General features: G+C 49.8%; 1 protein-coding gene across 4 annotated transcripts in view; it reads left to right on the top strand.

Moving 5' to 3' along the window:
- The window catches only part of DAPK2 (death associated protein kinase 2), a 107,075-nt gene that overhangs the window by 45,983 nt on the left and 42,158 nt on the right, over positions 1-18,934 (top strand). For 3 of the 4 annotated variants that reach the window (XM_031452826.2, XM_064485455.1, XM_031452823.2), the window contains exon 3: positions 14,586-14,807. In XM_031452826.2, the coding sequence (XP_031308686.1) occupies positions 14,586-14,807 (222 nt within the window). Of the gene's footprint in view, positions 1-7,904; positions 8,033-14,585; positions 14,808-18,934 lie in introns of all 4 variants that reach the window. The other variant, XM_031452825.2, reaches the window with a different exon arrangement.

Here is an 18,934-nt window from a genome sequence, read left to right as displayed (position 1 = left end):
GAAATTCCATGAGAAGCAGCTGTTGGTAGCTGTGGGGGTAGGACTGTCCCTCCCAGTTCCTCCTGTGTCCTGGGAAGACTTGGGGCTGACGTCTAGCCTGTGATTCGTCCTGACCCTCAGCGCCAGCTTGGTCCCCTAGTTTCTGGGCTGAAGAGGAAGGGGAATTTTGACCAAATTGCTTTGTGCCTTACCTCTGGGATCCATGGGGAAGCTCCTTACAGAACAGAGAGGGACTGAGCGGGTTTGCAGCAGGGTGCTCGCGCTCCTGAGCCGAATTTAGTCTGTGTCAAAATGCCTACTGTGCACCCTGTGTGAGGTTGTGTCCTGGGAGGTAAGAAGAAGATCCACAAAACAACTCTGCCTTAAAGAGCACATGAGAGAAGGTGCACCGAATGTGTAATTTAGAAAAGAGGTTTGTTGGGGTGCCTTCTGCAAGTACTTGGTGGTTCTTACATGAAAGGGGCACATCTTGGGAGTCCTAGGTGCAGAGACTGCATCTTTGTGTTCCCAGGGCCTGTACCCAGGACTCATGTATTCACCACATACACATTGAGCACTTCGAGATGCCAAAAGCACCAGGGAGAGTGATGCAGAGCCATCCCTGCCTTACAGGAGCTGGCAGCCGTGGGGGTGCAGGGGAGGGATTCAGGCAAGTCACAGTCAGAATAGCCCAGGACAGTAAGAACTGTGCTAGACTCCAAGTCCTGCACACAGAGGACACCTGTTGTTATGGTCATGGTCCCCTCAGCTGCTCCCGGCTGGGCTTCCTGTCATTGCCCCTGGGTCTGCCTACCCAGAAGAGACCCAGGGACCCAGGCAGAGAGCTCTGCTTATGTGGGGACCCTTCTCTGTGCATACATGAGCCTTGCCATTCAGACCCAGCCTGACAGGAGACCCTATGGAGTCCCTGCCCTGGAGGGGACAGTAGGGTGGCAGGAGGGCTGAGGGAGACAGTCTCCTCTAGCTGTCCTGGCCCCTGATGTGTTGGGACACATCCTGGCTTCTCACTCTGCTCTGGAGGGAATGCCAGACCTGCCAACTCTCAAGATAAGGCAGGAATGAGGTCTGGGCAGTCTGGGCCCCGTGTTGGGGCCCCTGACTGCTCTGTGGGCCTGTTTCTCTGAGGGTGGAGGTAATTTCTGGGATATTGAGGGGCAGGAAAGGGCAGCCTGTGATCATAGGTGAAAACTTCTGCTCTGAACCATGATATTCATTGTCTGATTTATCCATCCTTCCTCTTCCTGAAATTATTCACTGAGCACCAAGGAGATGTCGGTTCTGTGCTAAAGGTTCTCACATTTCTCTAATTAAAATTTCTCAGTAGTCCTGCAAGTTATGTGCATTATTTTCATTTTCCAGGCGAGGAAACCAAAGCCTGGAGATCTAAAACTAAATTCCTATTTATCCGTGTTTACTGTATGCCACATGCTGTTCTGGGCACTTCCACGTATCAACGCGTTTAATCCACAGCACTACCTGTGAGATGGTTGTCACCCCCATCTTACTGATGAATAAACAGGGGCACAGAAAGGTTAAGAAACTCACCCGTTTCCAGAGCCTGCTGGTAACAGATCCGGGTTGGGGTTATCCCGGCGTCCTTCCCAGACCTGAGCTCCTTGCCCCTTCAGAGCACTGCTGGTTAACCTCTGCCCCTTTGGGATGCCGGCGTTGACCTTGTGGGCAAGGACGAGGCCACCCCGAGGCAGCTGGTGAGGGAGGCCTGGCAGGTGGGCTTCTAGAGGGATGAGGCCATGTTAGAGGGCGGGCAGTATTCTAGATTCAGTTTGGGTAGACAGAGGAAAAATAGATCATCACAATTAGGCTGGAAGGAAACCTAACCTGCTAGGCACCGCCAAATCCCGTAATGACTTAGAGTAGACTTAGAGGAACTGGGAAGGGGTGGCAGCTCCGAGGGTGCCTGGAAACTGCTAATTGGAGCAGGTGATGACAGCGGAGGTGGCGCAGCTGCAACTCGGAGCCGCTTGCCCAACAGAGGCTCTGGCTTCTGCTGGGGAGACGGGGATGGGTGGGCAGAGAGTTGGGACAGAAATCGGCTTCTATGAGGACTTGGACCTGTTCTCTCTACCCTGCCCCACCCTGTAGCACTGTGGGTCTCGGGAGGATGGATGCAGAGCTAAAGTCAAATCCCTTTGAGGGCGGGGATGACAGAATGGGCCACCTGTGAGCGTGGGGCCTGGAGGGTGGGAACAGCAGCAGTTTATTCCCATGGGAAATGCCTTCTGCTCTTCAGTCAACCAACTTGGCCACTGGGGTGGACTGTAAATGGCTGTTTGGGTGGTCCTGCCTTGGACAAGCACCTGTAACAGTTTGGCGCCTCCTTTAGCCACCTGTGGAAGAGACCAAATTCTTCCTTCACAGCGTGCTCTGCAGCTCACTCTCTTTCTCCGCACTGAGCGATGGCAACACAGAACCACTCATAGGTAGTTCCTCTTGCACATGTATGTTAAGGACTCGAGGCAACATGTAATACTAGACACATAAAATCTGAATATAAAGGTAGACGATCAGAAGACACATGACCTCCAAAAGATGATGATATATCAATTCTGTGATACGTTCTGGGCATTTCACAAGCTCCCCAGATGATTCTGCTACACCCCCGAGTTTGAGAACCAAGTTTGAGAACCGAAGGAAGGAAGAAGGAAATACACCCAAGATCTGGGCTGTCATAGTTGTTGTCACTGACCATCAAGATGACAAAAGGGAAGTAAGACCGATTACATCATTTTCATTATCTGAAATGAGGAAGGGTATCGGTTTTTCAGGGTAGACAGACTTCTTCATGGTACTAATTTCTGAAAGAAAGCCATCCCATATGTCCTGTTACAAAGGACAATGGACAGCATAACGGATAATTTGGGAGCAGGGGAGATGCTTTCTGCATCTCTAAAGTGGGTCTGCGGTGCTGGACACCCCAGCAGCTATAGCTCACCCTGGGGCATCAGGCCCACTCTGCAGCAAGACCGGCTCACCTCCCGATGCCATCTTTTCCTGCAATCAGCCAGCAGGAGGGACCTCACCGGGAGGAAGAGAGGGGTGATCTGAGGAAAGGGCCAGGTGTAGGGTGTGAGGGACTGCCTGTGTAGTGAGTTTGAAGATCTTGCCTGGATTGAGTGCCTAGACCAACAAGGTCACAAGGCCCAAGGTACTTCCCTTCAGAGTGGTCCTAAGGCACAGCCTAGTGACAGATAAGAGTAGAGGTAAAGGGGAGAAATCTTATTAACACCCTCAGATGCTACAAGAGACCTAAAGCTCCTCCTTAGACAATACAATCAGGGCAAATATTTGCAACATACACACAAAGGGTTCATGTCACAAATATGTAAAAAACTTTTACCGACAGTAAGAAAAAAGCAAACACCCCATTGGAAAAATAAGCAGAGCATTTATATATGTATGTGTGTGTGTGTGTGTGTGTGTGTGTGTGTATGGCGGTTCAGAGTGCCAACAAACATGGGAAAAGATGTTCATCTTTACTAGTAATCAACTGCAAGTTAATAAATTTAATTGAAGCTAAAACAGTGAGATGTCATCTTTCAAATATCAAAATGGTAAAGCTGAAAGTTACAACGAGCTAATATTTGGTGAACTGTGTGTGGGGTGGGGAGCAAGGGATGATGATATTTATGGCTGTTAGAAGTATTACTGGGACAGTCTTTCTGGAAGATAATTTATCAAGTATCAAAAACCTTAAAAATGTACATAACTTTTAACCTTCAGGAAGGATAATCAGGGATGTACACAAAGGTTTGTATATAAGAGCATCTGTAACAGTGTATTTAATTATATTTAAAATAAGAAGTAATATAAATGTCCAAAATTAAGAGTTTGCTTTAAAAACCATGGTTAATCTGTATGGTGGCATATTATTTAAAATCAAGTAGTAAAAGAATTTTTAACTGTGTGAGTAAATGTTCATGATATATTATATAAAGCAGTTTCCAAAATAACACATGTGGTATCATCCCAGTTACATTTTTAAAAATGAACAAACAAACAAAAAAGACTGTAGTAGGCATTGAAAAAAAAAATCCAAGAGAGCAGACACCAAAATGATAACAATGGTTGTCTCAGGAAGCTTCCTCTTTGTGCTTTTTAAAAAATAATGAACATGCTCCTTTTGTAATAAACAAGTATCAAGAACGCATTCTTTTTTCAGCGAGTCTGCCAGGGAGGCAGTGGGGCTGTATGGAGGGCTGGCTCTGAGTGACAGGTCCTTCACTTCCCGCTGCCTCAGTTTAGCTCTCCCATTCGACAAACACTGGCAGAATACCTGCTTTGTGCTCAGTGCTGGGCGGGCTCTGTGAGAGTTATGCAGATGAGCAGGGAGTTCTAAGTCCCCAGGCTCTTATGGGCTGGTTGGTGGTTAAGGTGAATGCCTCAGTCATTTGTAATAGACTTATCTCTGCCATTTGGTATGTTCAGCATTTTGCTGGCTGTGAAGACAGTTCAGGGGCCTCTTGCTGAATGTGTCTGAGATCTTCTTGCCCAAGGCCCTGATCCCAGTCTCTCTTTGGAAATTTAGTTGGTTAACATGGGACTGATAAATCTCAGAAGCTTGAACCTGTGGCTGGATCTTGTGCAGCGGGAAATCCACAAATCACCCTGTATGTCTCAGACTGGGAGATACATGTGACACCCTGACCTGCCTCAGGGAACCCTCAGAGGGTGATCTGGGTTGGGGGTGGGGACCTGAGAGAGACGTTTTGGTCCAGCCCACCGGTTTTCTGATGAGGAAACTGAGGCCCCGAGACAGAAGGGGACTTGGAAATTGGTGATAGAGCCAGGACTCTGAACCCTGGGCTCTGCCTACCATTTGGTGGTCTTCCCCATTTCCAGCCCTGAGTTTGAGAGAGGTGATCTGGGGCATTGTCAAGTAATGGCGAGGAAGCAAACTTGGGATAAAAAACTCACAGAAATCCTGAGAAACAGAGAGTACCCAACCTAGATGGCTATGAGTTGTGTCTATCAGTGAAGACGTTGCAACAAGAATCCCTTGGCCATTAAGATCCAGGTGGACAGAAGAGAGCTGACAAGAAATAATTGGTTATGATTTTTGCATACCCACATTTACAGATGCAGACACACACAGTCAGTCCTTTGCAGGGCTGCCTTTTTGGTGTGAATTTTAGGAAAGTGGAAAGACCTTTTTTATCTCCCAGTAGTCCATCCCCACTTGCCCAACGTGTGCCTAAACTTGCCACCGTTAAAGCCCCTCTTGGCTAAGGTTGTTGCTAAAATGTGAATGTGTTACTTCGCAGTGAGGACAGGTTAACCCTTTGGATCCTCTGTCACTTTATGTAAATTATGGATAAATTATGGAAAGGATCCCCAGCAGATGTGGGCCGTGGGGAGATGCAAAGTTCCCAGGAGAGAGGCGGGGTACAGAACTCTCGGCATGAGAGGGGTCTGGTAGTTGGGAGACAGGTGATACAGAAGACGAACTGTTCAGTCACCGTTTTATGAGGGATGGCCTTATCCCCACTCAGTAACAGCAGAACCTCAACCATCCTGGATTTTTCTGTCTTCCCATGTAGTCCCTTTCTTGCTCTGCAGTGTGAGCTCACGCTACAGGCCACCTTCATTATGGTCCAGCCACCTGGGCTCTGCCCAGGCTGTGAAGGCCAATTGGCTGGCATTTCAAGGATCAAGTGAGCTGACCTGTTCTGCTGAAGTTCTTTCATCAATCAAATGTCCCTCTGATTGTCAGGAACTGAGGTGGTGAGAAGGAAGCCCAACCCATGCAGTCGTTAGCTACTGACCTCTTGTCCTTTCCCTCTACCCTCAGAAAGAGGAGAGGAAAGGGCAGGTTCAGCTTCCTGCTGTGCTTCCTCGAGAAAGTGGCCACTTGACAGTGAGGAAGTGAGGTGGGCAGGTGGTGACTTGGGGCCTGCACAGAATAAAGCATTTGTGTGTCACTCCCTGCTTCTCCATCTGTGGCAAGCTGATTCCCCTTTGCCCATCTGAATCCAGCTTTTCCTGCCTGTTGGGCTGCACCCCTCAGGCCGTCAAGCCCTGTGCTTGCCCAGCCTCAAGGCCAAAGAAGGAGCCCAGAGTCAGAAAGAGACATCAGTGGTTTAATGGATGGGAGAGCTTACATATCGGAAGCAAGGTCCTGGAGCAACACCCCACGGTGTGCGGCAGACAGCAGGCAGGATGCGGCCGCAGTCTTCGCTCTCCCGGGGAGAGAGAGGTTACCAGTTATAGAGGGAACTGACATCAGGTTGGCTCATCGGTTACCAGGGAAACCTGGAGAGGAACTTGCCCCTCACTGCCCCTTTGATAAGCTATCATGGTGGAGATGTTCAGATCTAAAGATTAGCCCACTCACTAGCTGGGGCTGGGGGCAAGTCTGCAGGCATTTATGGATTAGGCTCTATGGTTAAAAAGGAAGGTCAGTTAGGTGAGTAGGGTGTAGGCAAGGCAGGGACTTGTCCATCAGGGGATGTACCAAGAGCAAGAGAACAACCATCTTGGGTGGCCTGGTCCTATACTGCCACACCTGGTTCAAGTCCCACCTGCTCCTTAAGGCTTCCCCATACCCTCAGCTGATACTTCTGCCCCCTGCTGAACTGCAGCAGCGCTTACTGCTTCCCATGCACTTGACCCTGAGGCAGCTGTTTCTACACGTGCATGCCGTATTTCTTTTTCCATGAGTGTTTGTCTGATCTCCCCAGTTGCCTGTGAGCCCTTCAAGTTGTGGAGTGTGTCCTGTTTATAGCATGTAGGACACAGACTGATACATGAGGGATGGAGGAGTAAATTAGTGAATGGGTGGATTGTGAATGAGCAGTTAGGTGGGTGGGTGGGGGTGGCTAGGTGACTAGATGGGCAGCGGGGTGGATGGTGGGTAGTGGGTGGTCTCTTCCAAGACCAACACTTCAAGCCGCAGTAACCTACCTTGTGTCAGTGTCTGGAATCTAGAATCTAGACTAAGGGAGAAACCAGAGGCCACTGAGCTGAGTTTTTAGTGAAAAGCTTTCTCTAAATAGCCAAGTCCAACTTAAACTGAGCCTAATTTATTTCAGGCCTTGGACTCGTGGACTCATGTTCATTTGACAAGAGCATCAAAATGTGCTTATGCTTAAACGTCAGTTCCAAGAAGTAATCATACCTCAGTTTGACTTGGCTGTGCTCAACGATTCCTTCTTTTCGTACTTTAGGAATTTTTTTCTGACCAAAAAAAAAAGAAAGAAAATAAAAAGTCAGAGGGAGGAAGTTAGTATGAAGGCAGGGAACTGAATGAGCTAAACTGTGGAAGCAGCTGCCACGGGCCAGCGCTGGCAGACACCTGTGACTTCGTGGACAGGGGCCATTTGGAGGTCAAGGTTCAGCTCCCTGGAAACTTTTGGCTCCTGATGCTTATTCTATGTGTGTTACTTACTGTTGACCTTGAACTTGACTTGGTTGGAGTAACTTCTTAAAGACTAGATAATAATTTTAAGAATGATCTTATCAGTGTTTTCTATTTCTCCTCCCCTCCTTTTTTTTTTTTTTTTTTTTACAGTTTGAAATTGCTTTGGGATCATCAAAGAGCATATGTCTATAGTACAGAGTGTACTTCTCGAACTGTGTTCCTTGGAGCCCTTGGGGTTCCATGAAGCTCTTTAGGCATCATATGGGTGGGCCCTGAGTAGGGGGGGTTCTGAGTGCCTCTCCCCCAGAAGACGCACTGCTTTTTATCTGTTTTTCTTATTGGCTTCTGTGCAAGATTTTTGGGAGAGAGGGTTCCATACCTCAAATAAATTTTAAAACCATCAGGAGATTAGAAAGGTATGGGCAGCATGATCGGAGAGGAGAAACGGGTTCACTAGAAGCGGGTTTGGCTCACTGGCTGGAAGAAAAGGCCATTTCAACGGCTCTGGGCGCTCTTGTGTTTGCAGGTTTGTGCTGATGTTTCTGTCTGCTCCCGAGTCTCCACCTGCCCGGGGCTGGCTTGGCTGCTGATCCCGCGTGCCTCTCACTCCTTGCTTCCCACCTAGTTCCCGATGTGCTGCCCACCTGGCTTTTGGTAAATTTTTGCTCCTTACCCTCATCTCTCTGGCTTGGAATCGTAACTTACTGTTTGCTCCAACTTCTGGTAACCTTATATATCTTCACTCTATTTTGGCTTCCTGGATATCTGGTCCTTTGTTTGCCCTGACCTTGGGTGACTGTGTCCTGAGGTGTTTTCTGCCTTCCTGGATCCTGGCACCACCTGGGGACCCTGCCTTCCAGCTGCCCCAGTTCTCCCCAGTACTGTCTATTTTTAAGCTGGGATCTGAGGATGGGGTTCATTGGGGCTGAATCAGGTTTAAGAATACACTGGGATTCAAAAATGAAGACCAGGATCCAGATGTGGTGACCAGTGGCTGGAAAGAAATAATAATTCTCATTCATGGAGAATTAGAGCTTACTTAGCGTTTTCACATACTTGTCTCATTTCTTTCTCATTGTAACCTGGTCAGATTGAGATATTCTTCTGTCTGTGTTACGCACAAGGAAACTGAGGCTCAGAGTCATGTGATTTGCTGAAAGTAGCAGAGCTGGAAGTCAAACCTGGGTCTTTTGACTCTAAATTCTGGACTTGGGTATAGGAGACCAGAAACAGGTTGGTTGCTAAGGCGATGGGAGGAGGATCTTGTTCATGGAAATCAAGAGTGGCCTGGCCAGAGGTGAGATGTATTGGAAACAGGAAGGGGATTAGGGGCAGGGACAGTCAAGCCTGGCTGGGCAGAGGAGTGGGGAGGGGGCTGGGGACACCATCCCCAGACAGGCTGTTGCCGTGGAATTGGGATGTGGGTCCTCTGGGATCAGGCTGATCTGGTTCCTGTGGACTATAGATCTAAGTTTCTTCTTCCTACGCCTTTGACATGTTAGCTGAAGGTCCCATTCCCCCACCTACTAGGCTGCACCTGGGGTGGCCTTGACTAGAAGCTTGGACGCATTATCCCCGCCCTGTGGCCCTGCAGACTTGCAGTGTAATTCCAGAGGAATCTCGGTTCATTGTTCTCCAGTGTGGGAGGAACTGCAGGGACTGCTTGGGGGAAGCAGGAGGAGGAACCTGGTCCCCACATCCCTCTGACTTGGAACACTTCCCATCTGATACCTCTTACCTCTCATGGCACCTCATCCCTGGGTCTGCATTCTGTCTGCCTCATCTCCACCTTGATCAACTGGGGACTTTGGGGGCAAGTTACTAAATTCATGGACACTTTAGAGTTGACTGAGAAAGACAATGATTTAGACCCACTCTATCCATAAATCTTACAAAACACCTTTGGCAGTCAGCCCCCGGGAGTTGCCAGCACTAGTCTAGTTGGCCAGAGCCAGCTGGGTGGGAGTGGGTAGGCAGTGGGAGTGATCTGCCTCAGTGCCTGCTGTGAGGGGTGCATTGTCTTTTGAGAATTCAAAACCAATGATAAAATCAAATAAAAATCAGTCTACTTTTTATTATCGTCATGCATCAGTGATTCTAAATAATGTCAGTGATAGAATGTTCCTCCACTCTGGGATAGGCCCCCTCCTCACTGCTTGGTACACGACTGCTGGCTAGTTACCTCCAGAGTCTCACTGAAGCTGGAGTCAGCTGACATGGCTTTATGTCCTAGCCCTGCTATTAGGACCTGCTACCTGGCCCAACCACCAAGTCACTTAACCTCCCTAAGCCACTGTTTTCTGATCTGTAAAGTGGAACTTTGAGACCTGCAAATATTAAAAGAGAGAATAAAAATAAAATTAGCTTGGAGAGAGAAAAGCTGGGTACGAACGTTGTAATGTCTGCATTGCTTCACAAAATCTATGCCATAGTGTGAGATTTGGGTCATATCCAAGTTATTCTTCTTTCACAGTGAAAAATTTGGGGGTGATTGAGCCAGGCTCTTCCGTGAAGCTTACGAGCCGGTGTTGGAGACAGCAACCCCATTTCTGAGTTCTGAGAAGCTGTCTAGATTTACTGCCCATCATCTGATTCCTGGGCAGACAGCAGGAGACCCTCGTGGGGTACCACCCTGGCCCTGCTGAATTCTGTCTGTGGTGCTGATCTCCTTGCAGCTTGCTCTGTCCTCCCGGGGCACCAAGAGAGTGAGGAGCTGAGCCCTCTGCCTGGGAAGAGGGGTGTGTTCATGTACAGAATTGTAGGAGAGTGTGCTGGCAGAAGCAGGGAAGGTAGTTTCTGTGTCTTGCAGATTTACTGTCCCTCACGAAACCCTCCTACAGGACTTTTGCAAGCCAGCCCCAGGCACAGCGTTCCACCCACCCCCACCTCCTTCCTTCCTGGATGGCAGGATTGCTGGATGATTACGTCTTTTCTTAGGCATTATCTCATGATTTCCCCATCAGCCCTGAGGTGGGTAGGCTGGGTTTTCTCATCCCCATTCGATAAGGGAGGACCCCTGAGGTCCAGAGAGTTGGACAGGCTGCCCAGGGTCATGGCCAGCTCATGGTAGGGGTCTGCCTGGAACTCAAGTCTCCAGACATCAGCCCAGAGATGGAATTGGGAGAGTGAAGGGAAAGCCTTCGTTTCTGTTCAGAGTTGTGACAGGCTCTCAGGAGCTTTCTGACAGGAAGTGTTCTAAGGTGAGACTTCAGGTGGCAGGTGGAGAAAAATGAACTGAGAAGGCAGCTCCTTGTCCAAGCCCACAAAGCTGTGATGGCAGATCAGGGCCAGGAATTGTGTCTCCTGACTCCCAGCCCTTTGCTGCATTTGGGTTAGGTGCTGACCGTTCCTCTAGGGGCGGGGATAGGAGTATGCGTGCTTTGTACATGTGCATCAATGTTTCAGCATTCTCATTATTTTAAACTCAGTGTTGGCAATCACTTCCCTTATGGTTGATTGGATGGCTCCCCTCTGCTCCCTTCCAGAATGATACCCTGGGTGACTCTGTCTTAACCTAGAGGGGCTCTTGCTGTCCACCCCTTGCCCCATAGCCTCGCTAAGCACTTCGCACCCCGGGGCCTGAACTTCTGATTTTGGAGCTTTCCTGATGGGCGGACAAGGGCCTGCCACCATCACTGTTTCCAAATGCTTGTGGATCTGCTGGTACCTTCTGATGAACATAACGGAGCCACCTCAGGCTTCTGTACATCTGCTGTGGGTACAGTGACCAGGGGTTTGCCCAACTGCAAACTTCCACTTCTGTTAGTCCCCAAAGCCCAGGGTCATCTGTCTTGATTTGCTAATGAATATTGGAGCAGTTCGCTTGCAAAACTGTCATGGTGGGAGAGATAGCACTCCCCCACTTCCCTTTCTCCCACCCCTCCCTCCTTCTAACGTTCAGATCAAAAAGGGAGAGGGTAATGTATTAATACTGAAAAGAACAAGGAATACTATGAGTAACAGTGGTGCAGTTTCTTCTCCTGGAAAATGGCTATAATCAGAGGACTGTTGTCAGTGTTTCTCAGCCCTGGTTGCACATCAGGGTCACCCGGGAAGCTTTATTTATTTATTTTTTAAATGGCGTTACTGGGGATTGAACCCAGGACCTCGCGCATGCTAAGCATGCACCTACCACTGAGTTATATCCCTCGCCCTCGGGAAGCTTTTAAATATCTTGATTCCCAGGCTGCAGCCCAGACCCAGGAGATCAGAATCTCTGGAGGTGGGACCCAGGCAGCTGTAGTTTTAAAATTCTCCCAGTCATTCCAGTGCATAGCCAGAGTTGAGAGCCACTGCTCTAATTGCTTAGAACAGAGATATTCCCGTATCTGCCTGTGTGCTGGATCGTCGGGGTGGAGATGTGCGTTAAAATTACACTGATACCCTGGCCACACGTTGCAGGCCATTTAAATCAGTGACTTCTGCCTTCCCTGAGCAACAATAACAGTCAGAATAATCACCACTTATTACTGCTGCTTGTGGGCCAACATGACAGATATTTCCAGTCTTCACAATTCCCTGGTAGGGAATCATGCTTCCCATTCTACAGATGAGGAAACTGATGCTCAGAGCAGGTAGCCACTTGCCCCAGGTGGCAGTGGAGGTTTCCTGAGGCCAGGCCTGTCTGACCTGGAAGGCTACTTTCCTTGCCCGAGGCCTCCCTGCCTGGGGACTGGACCTAGTGGGGTGAATTCTCGGCACTTCCCAGTACTGGACCAGGAGACGGGAAACAGCAAATGGCCTTGGCTCTCCTTGAGGCTCCCAGCGCAGGTTGAATGGAGGACCCTGCCCTGTGAAGAGAGGGAAGATGAGTATTGTTGCCTGGTATTTGGCTCTGTGTTCGTTGCCTGCTCTCTGAATACCTCCTTTTAGGGGGACGAAGACACCTGCACGTTAAGCCTGAGCCCAGTCACCTCTCACAGAGGGAAAGCTCACCAGGAAAAGCAAACACTCATTGGCTCTTTGAGAGACTGAGGAATTTTTTCAGGCATGTGATACAGAAAAATGCCTCCGTTTCCCTCATAGGGAAAGGGAGAGCTTTGTTAAAGTGACCTGAAATACTTATCTCTACTTTATAAAAGCCCTGTGCCTCCGCCTCTGTGCTCTGTAAACTTAAATAAAAAAATTGCTTTAGAGTCTTAAGCTTTGGTTTTCCCGTCCCTTAGCGCTGCTGATGCCAGGCCCCTTGAGGTGTCAGAGAGGAGAGGAGCTAGGCTGTCCTGATGTGGACTCACAGCTGCCAGGACTGGAGGCTTTGTCCAGTGTTTGCTGGCACCCTCTAAGGGACCTGATGTCCTGAGACCCACAGCAGCTCCCAGTGACCAGCTGTGTTGGAGATCTCACTGAATCTGTTCTGGCTTTGGGAGACCTGGCTTCCCTCCACCTGCATTAGCCCCTAGTGTGTAGACAGCCCAGAGCCAACATGTGGGGCATAAATAGCTGAGACTTTAGAGTTATTGGACAACACAGTAGAGATTTGGCTCCACAAAACCTGCCCAGCCCAGCTCGGCCCAGCGCCCAGGGCGCTCTCCCTCCCCAGATCTCCATCTGTACCTGATGTCTGTGCCTTTGGTCCCTGCCCCTTACTGTGCAGCTTGGAGCCAGGCACAGAGGAGATGCTCAGGCAGCACTGAGCGAGTGGAGGATGACGGGCTGGAGAGATACGTGAACATGTGTTTGGTGACATCTCTAAGGTGGTTGCCATAGAATGCTATTTAAGTGTTGACATATCTATTTCTTACTTGCTTTACTTGACTTTTTTTTTTTTTTGGTTACTTGGGTTTATTTTGAAGGCTGTCTCAATGAGGATTATTTTAGTAATAAGTGGTTCAGATGCAATGCTATTTTTTGAGGCTGAGGCAAATATCCAGGGCACTTTACTGTGTGTAAGTAACTCTTACCCCAGAGCCACTAAAGAGAATAAATCCTAAGTGTGGAGTCTGGTGTCTTCTTAGTAACCCATTAGGCTGAACCTTCAAGTTTTCTGAGTTCTGTCTCAAGCAGAACATTGTGGGTGGCAAGAAAACCTGGGGCACTGGTGGAAAGGGAGTGGGTGGATCCCAGGAGGGTGGCCCCTGGCTAGTCTCCAGGGACTTAACGTGGCCCCCACCAATTTCCTGATCTGAGATGGTGAAGCAGGAGGCCGCTGCCCTTCCCTGGGGGTAGGCTGCCCCGGGAGCACTCAGGGAAGCTGGCTCAGGGCCACCTGTGCTCTGGCAAGGATATTATGTCATGGTTGCCGTCTAGGTCCCTGGAACGAAGGGTTTTCAAGCCCAGCCCCAAAAGGCACTAAGCATTGTCTTGACTCCTTTAACTGTTTTAGTGGCTTTGTGGACAGTGACCTGGGCACCCGGCTCTGGGGCCTGGCTTTGCCATTAACTCTGTGATGACGTCAGGTGAGTCTCCTGACCTCTCCTGTGCCTCAGTTTCCTAACATTTTAGAACTGTGGGCCTATCAGTCTTCTTACTGGACTATTAACAGTGTCAGGCGGCTTCCCCTTCCCCACCCCTACCAGGGTCCCCACCAACCCGGATGGCATGATCTCTGGCATTGTTTTTACATTAAGTGCATCATCCTTTGGCTCTGTCCCCCTGTTGTCCTACTACGTGGCTCACGTCAGGTAACTAGGATTTAATTTGTTGGGAAGGGCTGGGAACAAAGGTACAAACCTGAGAGTATAGAAGGGCTTTGTCCCTTCTCAGTTCCAAATAGATGACTTTGTACTTGCTTCCAGATAAGGGAGGCCCAAACAGACGGTCGTTACTGTTAGTGTTTTGACCATGCTGATCTTTTTTGGTTTTCCTTTAAAATCTTTCCATTAAATAGTATAAACCTCTGGACATAGTGATTTATCTGGTGGATACAAGACAGAGGTTCTAGCTGAGGCTTTGGAATAATGAGGCTGTGTCATCCTGATCAAACCAACCTTTCAGGGCCTCAGCGTTCCCATCTGTACACTGGGAATGACAACACTAACCTACCTTCCTAGTGAAAAGCAAAGGATTCATGTGACCAGAAGGGGAGCCCAGTACTTGCCCTGTCTCACTCACTCACTGGTTGACAGCCAAGTGGGGATGCTGGCTGGTCGCATGATTTGTCCTGTCCTGGAAGAATGACTCTGAATGTCTGTGACCTGGGGGTGACAGCCAGGCTACTTCCCCAGCGACCACAGTGATGCCCTCATTGTGTGGGTCCATGTCCCCACAGCGGCCAGTTTGCCATTGTGAAGAGGTGCCGGGAGAAGAGCACGGGGCTGGAGTACGCAGCCAAGTTCATCAAGAAGCGGCAGAGCCAGGCCAGCCGGCGGGGCGTGTGCCGGGAGGAGATCCAGCGGGAGGTGAGCATCCTACGGCAGGTGCTGCACCCCAACGTCATCACGCTGCACGACGTCTTCGAGAACCGCACCGACGTGGTGCTCATCCTCGAGCTGTGAGTGGGTGCCCAGGCCCGGGGTGGGCGGATGGAGGCGGGGGGGTGAGATGAAGTCAGTGGGGTGGTCTCCCTGTTACCTCACCTTCCCCGTGAGCCTAAGCCGAAGGGGGGTGGGCTTCCTGTGCAGCAGGGACTCAGGGCGGGGGTCTTGGTCTGGCTTTCATTGGACCGTGCGGATCAAAGGGAAGAAATGGTGAGCGCTGGGGTCCTCCTCCTGGGTGGTGAGCATGTGGGAGGGTGGGAGGGGGAGCAGGGGAGGCCGTCAGCAAGAGTCTGCTCTATGAGGAAGGAAAGAACAGACATCCTCTGGTCTCCGCGAAGCCCTCCTCCAGCCCTTTCCTGGGAAAATCCCCTGCCTTTGTGCTGTATTTGATGCCTTTATTATGACCATAATAACTGTTATTGAAGAATAGCTTTGCGTTGGTACTCTGCTGGAAGTCAAGCATTTGCTAGGTACTTCCCGTTTGTCACCTTGTTCAGTCTTCACAGAAGCTGTGTTGAGGGAAATGTCCTACTTAGGACTTGGCATTTACTTTGCCGAGGTCTTCTTTTACCTCATTTAATCCTCATACCAGTCCTATCACACAGGGGCTCGTTATCCCCAGGTTATGCAGACAAAGACACTGAGAGGCCAGGTCACTTACAAGACCTTACAGCCAGGAAGTGGCAGGGCCGGGACTGGGTGCACCGTGCTTGTGCAGACAGCTGTGAGCATGGGGTGGGCTGGCCTCGTGCTGGGGAAGACTTCACAGTCTGGCGGAATTTGGTTGGTTGACACCATGACTCCAGGGGTTGGTTGGCCACCTGGTGTCCCTCCTGAACATGCCTCCATGGAATGGGGAGGTGGGGCTCTGGCAGACAGTAGAGTTTGAGTTGGGCTGTGTCAGATCAAACAGCAAGACCCCTGTGCGTGTCTTCTGAAATGTTCTAAGCCTCATAGCTGTGAGGCATTGGCCAGTTAGCAGAGGAGTGGTGGCATTCGCCTCAGCAATCCCTGACTTCGTGACCTGGAGCAGGTCACCTTCCCCTTCTGGGCATCAGCTCTCCTCTGTAAAGCAGGCAGCCATCCTTAACCTGCCTGCAGGTTGGGTGGACCGCCTGACATTTGAGACCACTCTAATTTGAGAACTATGCTCTGGCGTTTGCCAGGATCTAGACTGATGTAGCAGATGGGCATTTGCATACTCTTGCATTTGATTCTTAAATTACCCATCTCAATGTTTAAATGCGTAGGATCACCCGTGCTCGCCCCTCCTCTAACTCCCAAGGTCCTCTGTGTTTCTCCTGGGTTGTCAGTGTACGCACCTGCCTGGCTCAGACAAGCCTGGTGGTTCCCACCGGTGTAGCCAGCCGTGTGGATGGCCCAAGGCGTGGCGTGTCCCAAGGCTAAGGGTCAGCGGATGGCACACTGGCTACCAGCTGAGAGTGATGAGCCCACCTTTGTCGGGAAAGCCAGGCCAGTTCTTTAAAAGTCTATTGTCAAAAAGCCTTTACAGCAACTAAAAAGAAATTGCATTCATAAGCCTGCCATCCAAATGCAGCTATTTCTGTTTTCCTGCGATTCCTCTCGGTCTTTGTCTGTTTGTATACAATCATTGCACTTGTACAATTCCCTGCTCTGCTTTCCCCCCAGTTAACATAATGCCATAGATAGCGTTTCTCCCTTTTAACTGGCTATATCAGATTTCACTATTTACATACCTGATCTCCCTATTAGTGGACATTCGTTTTTTTAGTTTTCAGCTTTCAACCAATACAAATTTCACTGCCATAAAGGAACTTTCTTCCCATAATTTCCCCCTTTCCTTTTGAATTAATTATTTAAGATAAATCCTCAGAAACGGGGTGACTAGGCTGACGTTTTCCGGGCTCTCGGTATCCTCACTTTCATGGGACGGTGCTGGTTAAGCAGTACCACCTGCGACACAGGAGGGTTCCCATTTGCCTGCAGCCTTGCCAGCCCTGGGACATTTGTTTTAAAGTAGAGTTCATATTTATTTCCCTTTGCAGGTATAGAATGATACATTTTAGGTCATTCTCATTGGTGTTTCTGTAATTGCTGGGGATACTGTCTGTTTCTCCCTGTTTGTGGAACCCCAGGAGTTGGGATCTGGGATGCTCTTGAGATGCCCCTGTTTCTCCGGGCAAGGTTCATGGTCAGCCACCAGTTGTGTACCCTCTTCTTGTGAGCTATCACCACCCATACCATCAGTTGTCCCACTGGTGCTCCTGTGTCTTGCTTGAGCTGCTGTGTTTGTGAAGTTCTGCCTGCTCATAGTTTCTCTGTCTCCTCCTTTACTTTCAAGCTGTCTTGTTGTCTCAGGGGGTCTGACTCTGGAGTTCGGGATTGCTAAAACTGTGCCTTTTGTGACCAGGGACTCAGAGGAGGACCTTCCAGAAGAGAAGTGCTTTGGGGGGACTTTTATGTTTGGACTTGATGCCCCTCTGTTGGGCTGCCCAGGACCCTTGGCCTCCTGGTCCTCGCTGTGTCCTACTGGGCTAGTGGGTTTGCCTGGTCCTTAAACATGGGTGCCTACCGGCTCGGTTGACATTTATAGGTTTTTGTGGCCAGGTCTACTCAGATTTCACTGCCCTGTTTTTGTTGTTGTTGTTTGTTTGTTCTTAGTTTTAAGTAAAAAAGGTCATGTTTGTTTTCAGACCTGAGTGCAAAAAGTGTTAAAATGAAGACTCCATCTCCTTCTAAATGCCAGTTGGATATGTTCAGGTGGGGAATTAGTATAAAGGAAAAGAACTTAAGGCAATCCAGTAGCCAAGATATTTCCAACTAAAGCTTTGTCTTTCAGAGCATGCTCTATTTCCTTCTCTTCCATCTTCAAAGGTGTCTTCGTGAAGCGGGTTTCCTTGTTTTTCTTTAATCCAAAAACGCTCCTGGCCGCCAAGACTCCTGAAAGTGGCTCCGCCCTGTCGTCTGGTGCAGGCTTCGTCCTGCTTCCTGCTGAAGTGCCAGCTCCCGGGGCACATCCCCAGCCCTGACTTAAGTCTCCTTCAGCTGCCATTGCCAGAGCCGTGACCCAGCCCTGCAGCAGCTGCCTCTCATCAGGACGCGGAAGGCAGGGCTGGCAAGGATTTAGTGGTCCGTGTAAACTGACTTCTGTCTGGTGTAAAGAATATTTTCAAATTCTCAATAGATTAATTCACGTCACATGTAGGGTTGGCTCTGAAAAATGTAGGTCTGCCTTGGGAGGCGCGGGCAGGCCTCCCGTCCCAGGCCCCTGACCGCTCTGGGGCCTCCTTGACTCCAGGCTGGTGGAACGCGATCCCAGGGCGGCTGCAGGTCTGCCAGACCGCGCCAAGGCGGCGGCAGTACTTCCCAGCCCCAAACGGACTCCGGCTTCCTGGGCCCCAGCAGCTCTGGCAGCATCCTTCCCAAATAGCAGCCTGCACAGGTCATTTGAGCACTCACTCAAAACGGCTGGTCGTTTTCAAAAGCGTTCTGAAAAACATTTCTAGCAGGCAGACCAACCTGCAGGGAGGAAGGAGGCAAAGGTCCGATTAGCAGGGAAGGGGCTGATTCTGGGGATGTGGGAGGAGAGCAGGGACCAGGCTGTTAGGCTTTGCTTTTCCTCTTTAAGCAAAAGAGTTTGGGATATGAGCAGATAGAAGCTTTGGAGGAGTGGGGGATGACTCCAGAACAGAGGTCTTGGGGTGAGAAGCCTTTGGGAGAAACTGCATTTGGGTCGAGGGTGGGGTGGGGGAAGACACAAAACCCAGACTACTTGATGGTCTTGAGAGGAGCTGCCTGAGAACTGATGTGAGTGTCCCCGGCCTGGGTGTCCAGGGCTGGACAGTTACCCTGGCAGACTCGTCAGCCTCACACCTTTCCAGGTCTCTGGGGGGCGATTCTAAGGGCTACCATGGCTGCGCCTCTCTTCATCCAAAGGAGACCATGTCTCATTCATCTCCTGCCCAGATCACACCTTCAAATGGAACAGCTGATTTCTATCCCCGAAAGTCCTCCCAAGCCTGGGCTTTTTACATCAGTAACTTTGGGTGACAGGACACATCCACATTATTACAACATTCTTTTACATGTATGCAGCGTTCTGTTTAAGGTGGGAAGGGCAGGGTAGGCCTGAGATCAGAGCCTCACGTGACCCAGCAAG

The sequence above is a fragment of the Camelus dromedarius genome, chromosome 5, assembly GCF_036321535.1.
Source record: "Camelus dromedarius isolate mCamDro1 chromosome 5, mCamDro1.pat, whole genome shotgun sequence".
Classification (NCBI taxonomy): domain Eukaryota; kingdom Metazoa; phylum Chordata; class Mammalia; order Artiodactyla; family Camelidae; genus Camelus; species Camelus dromedarius.
This window is presented reverse-complemented; position numbering and strand designations above follow the sequence as displayed.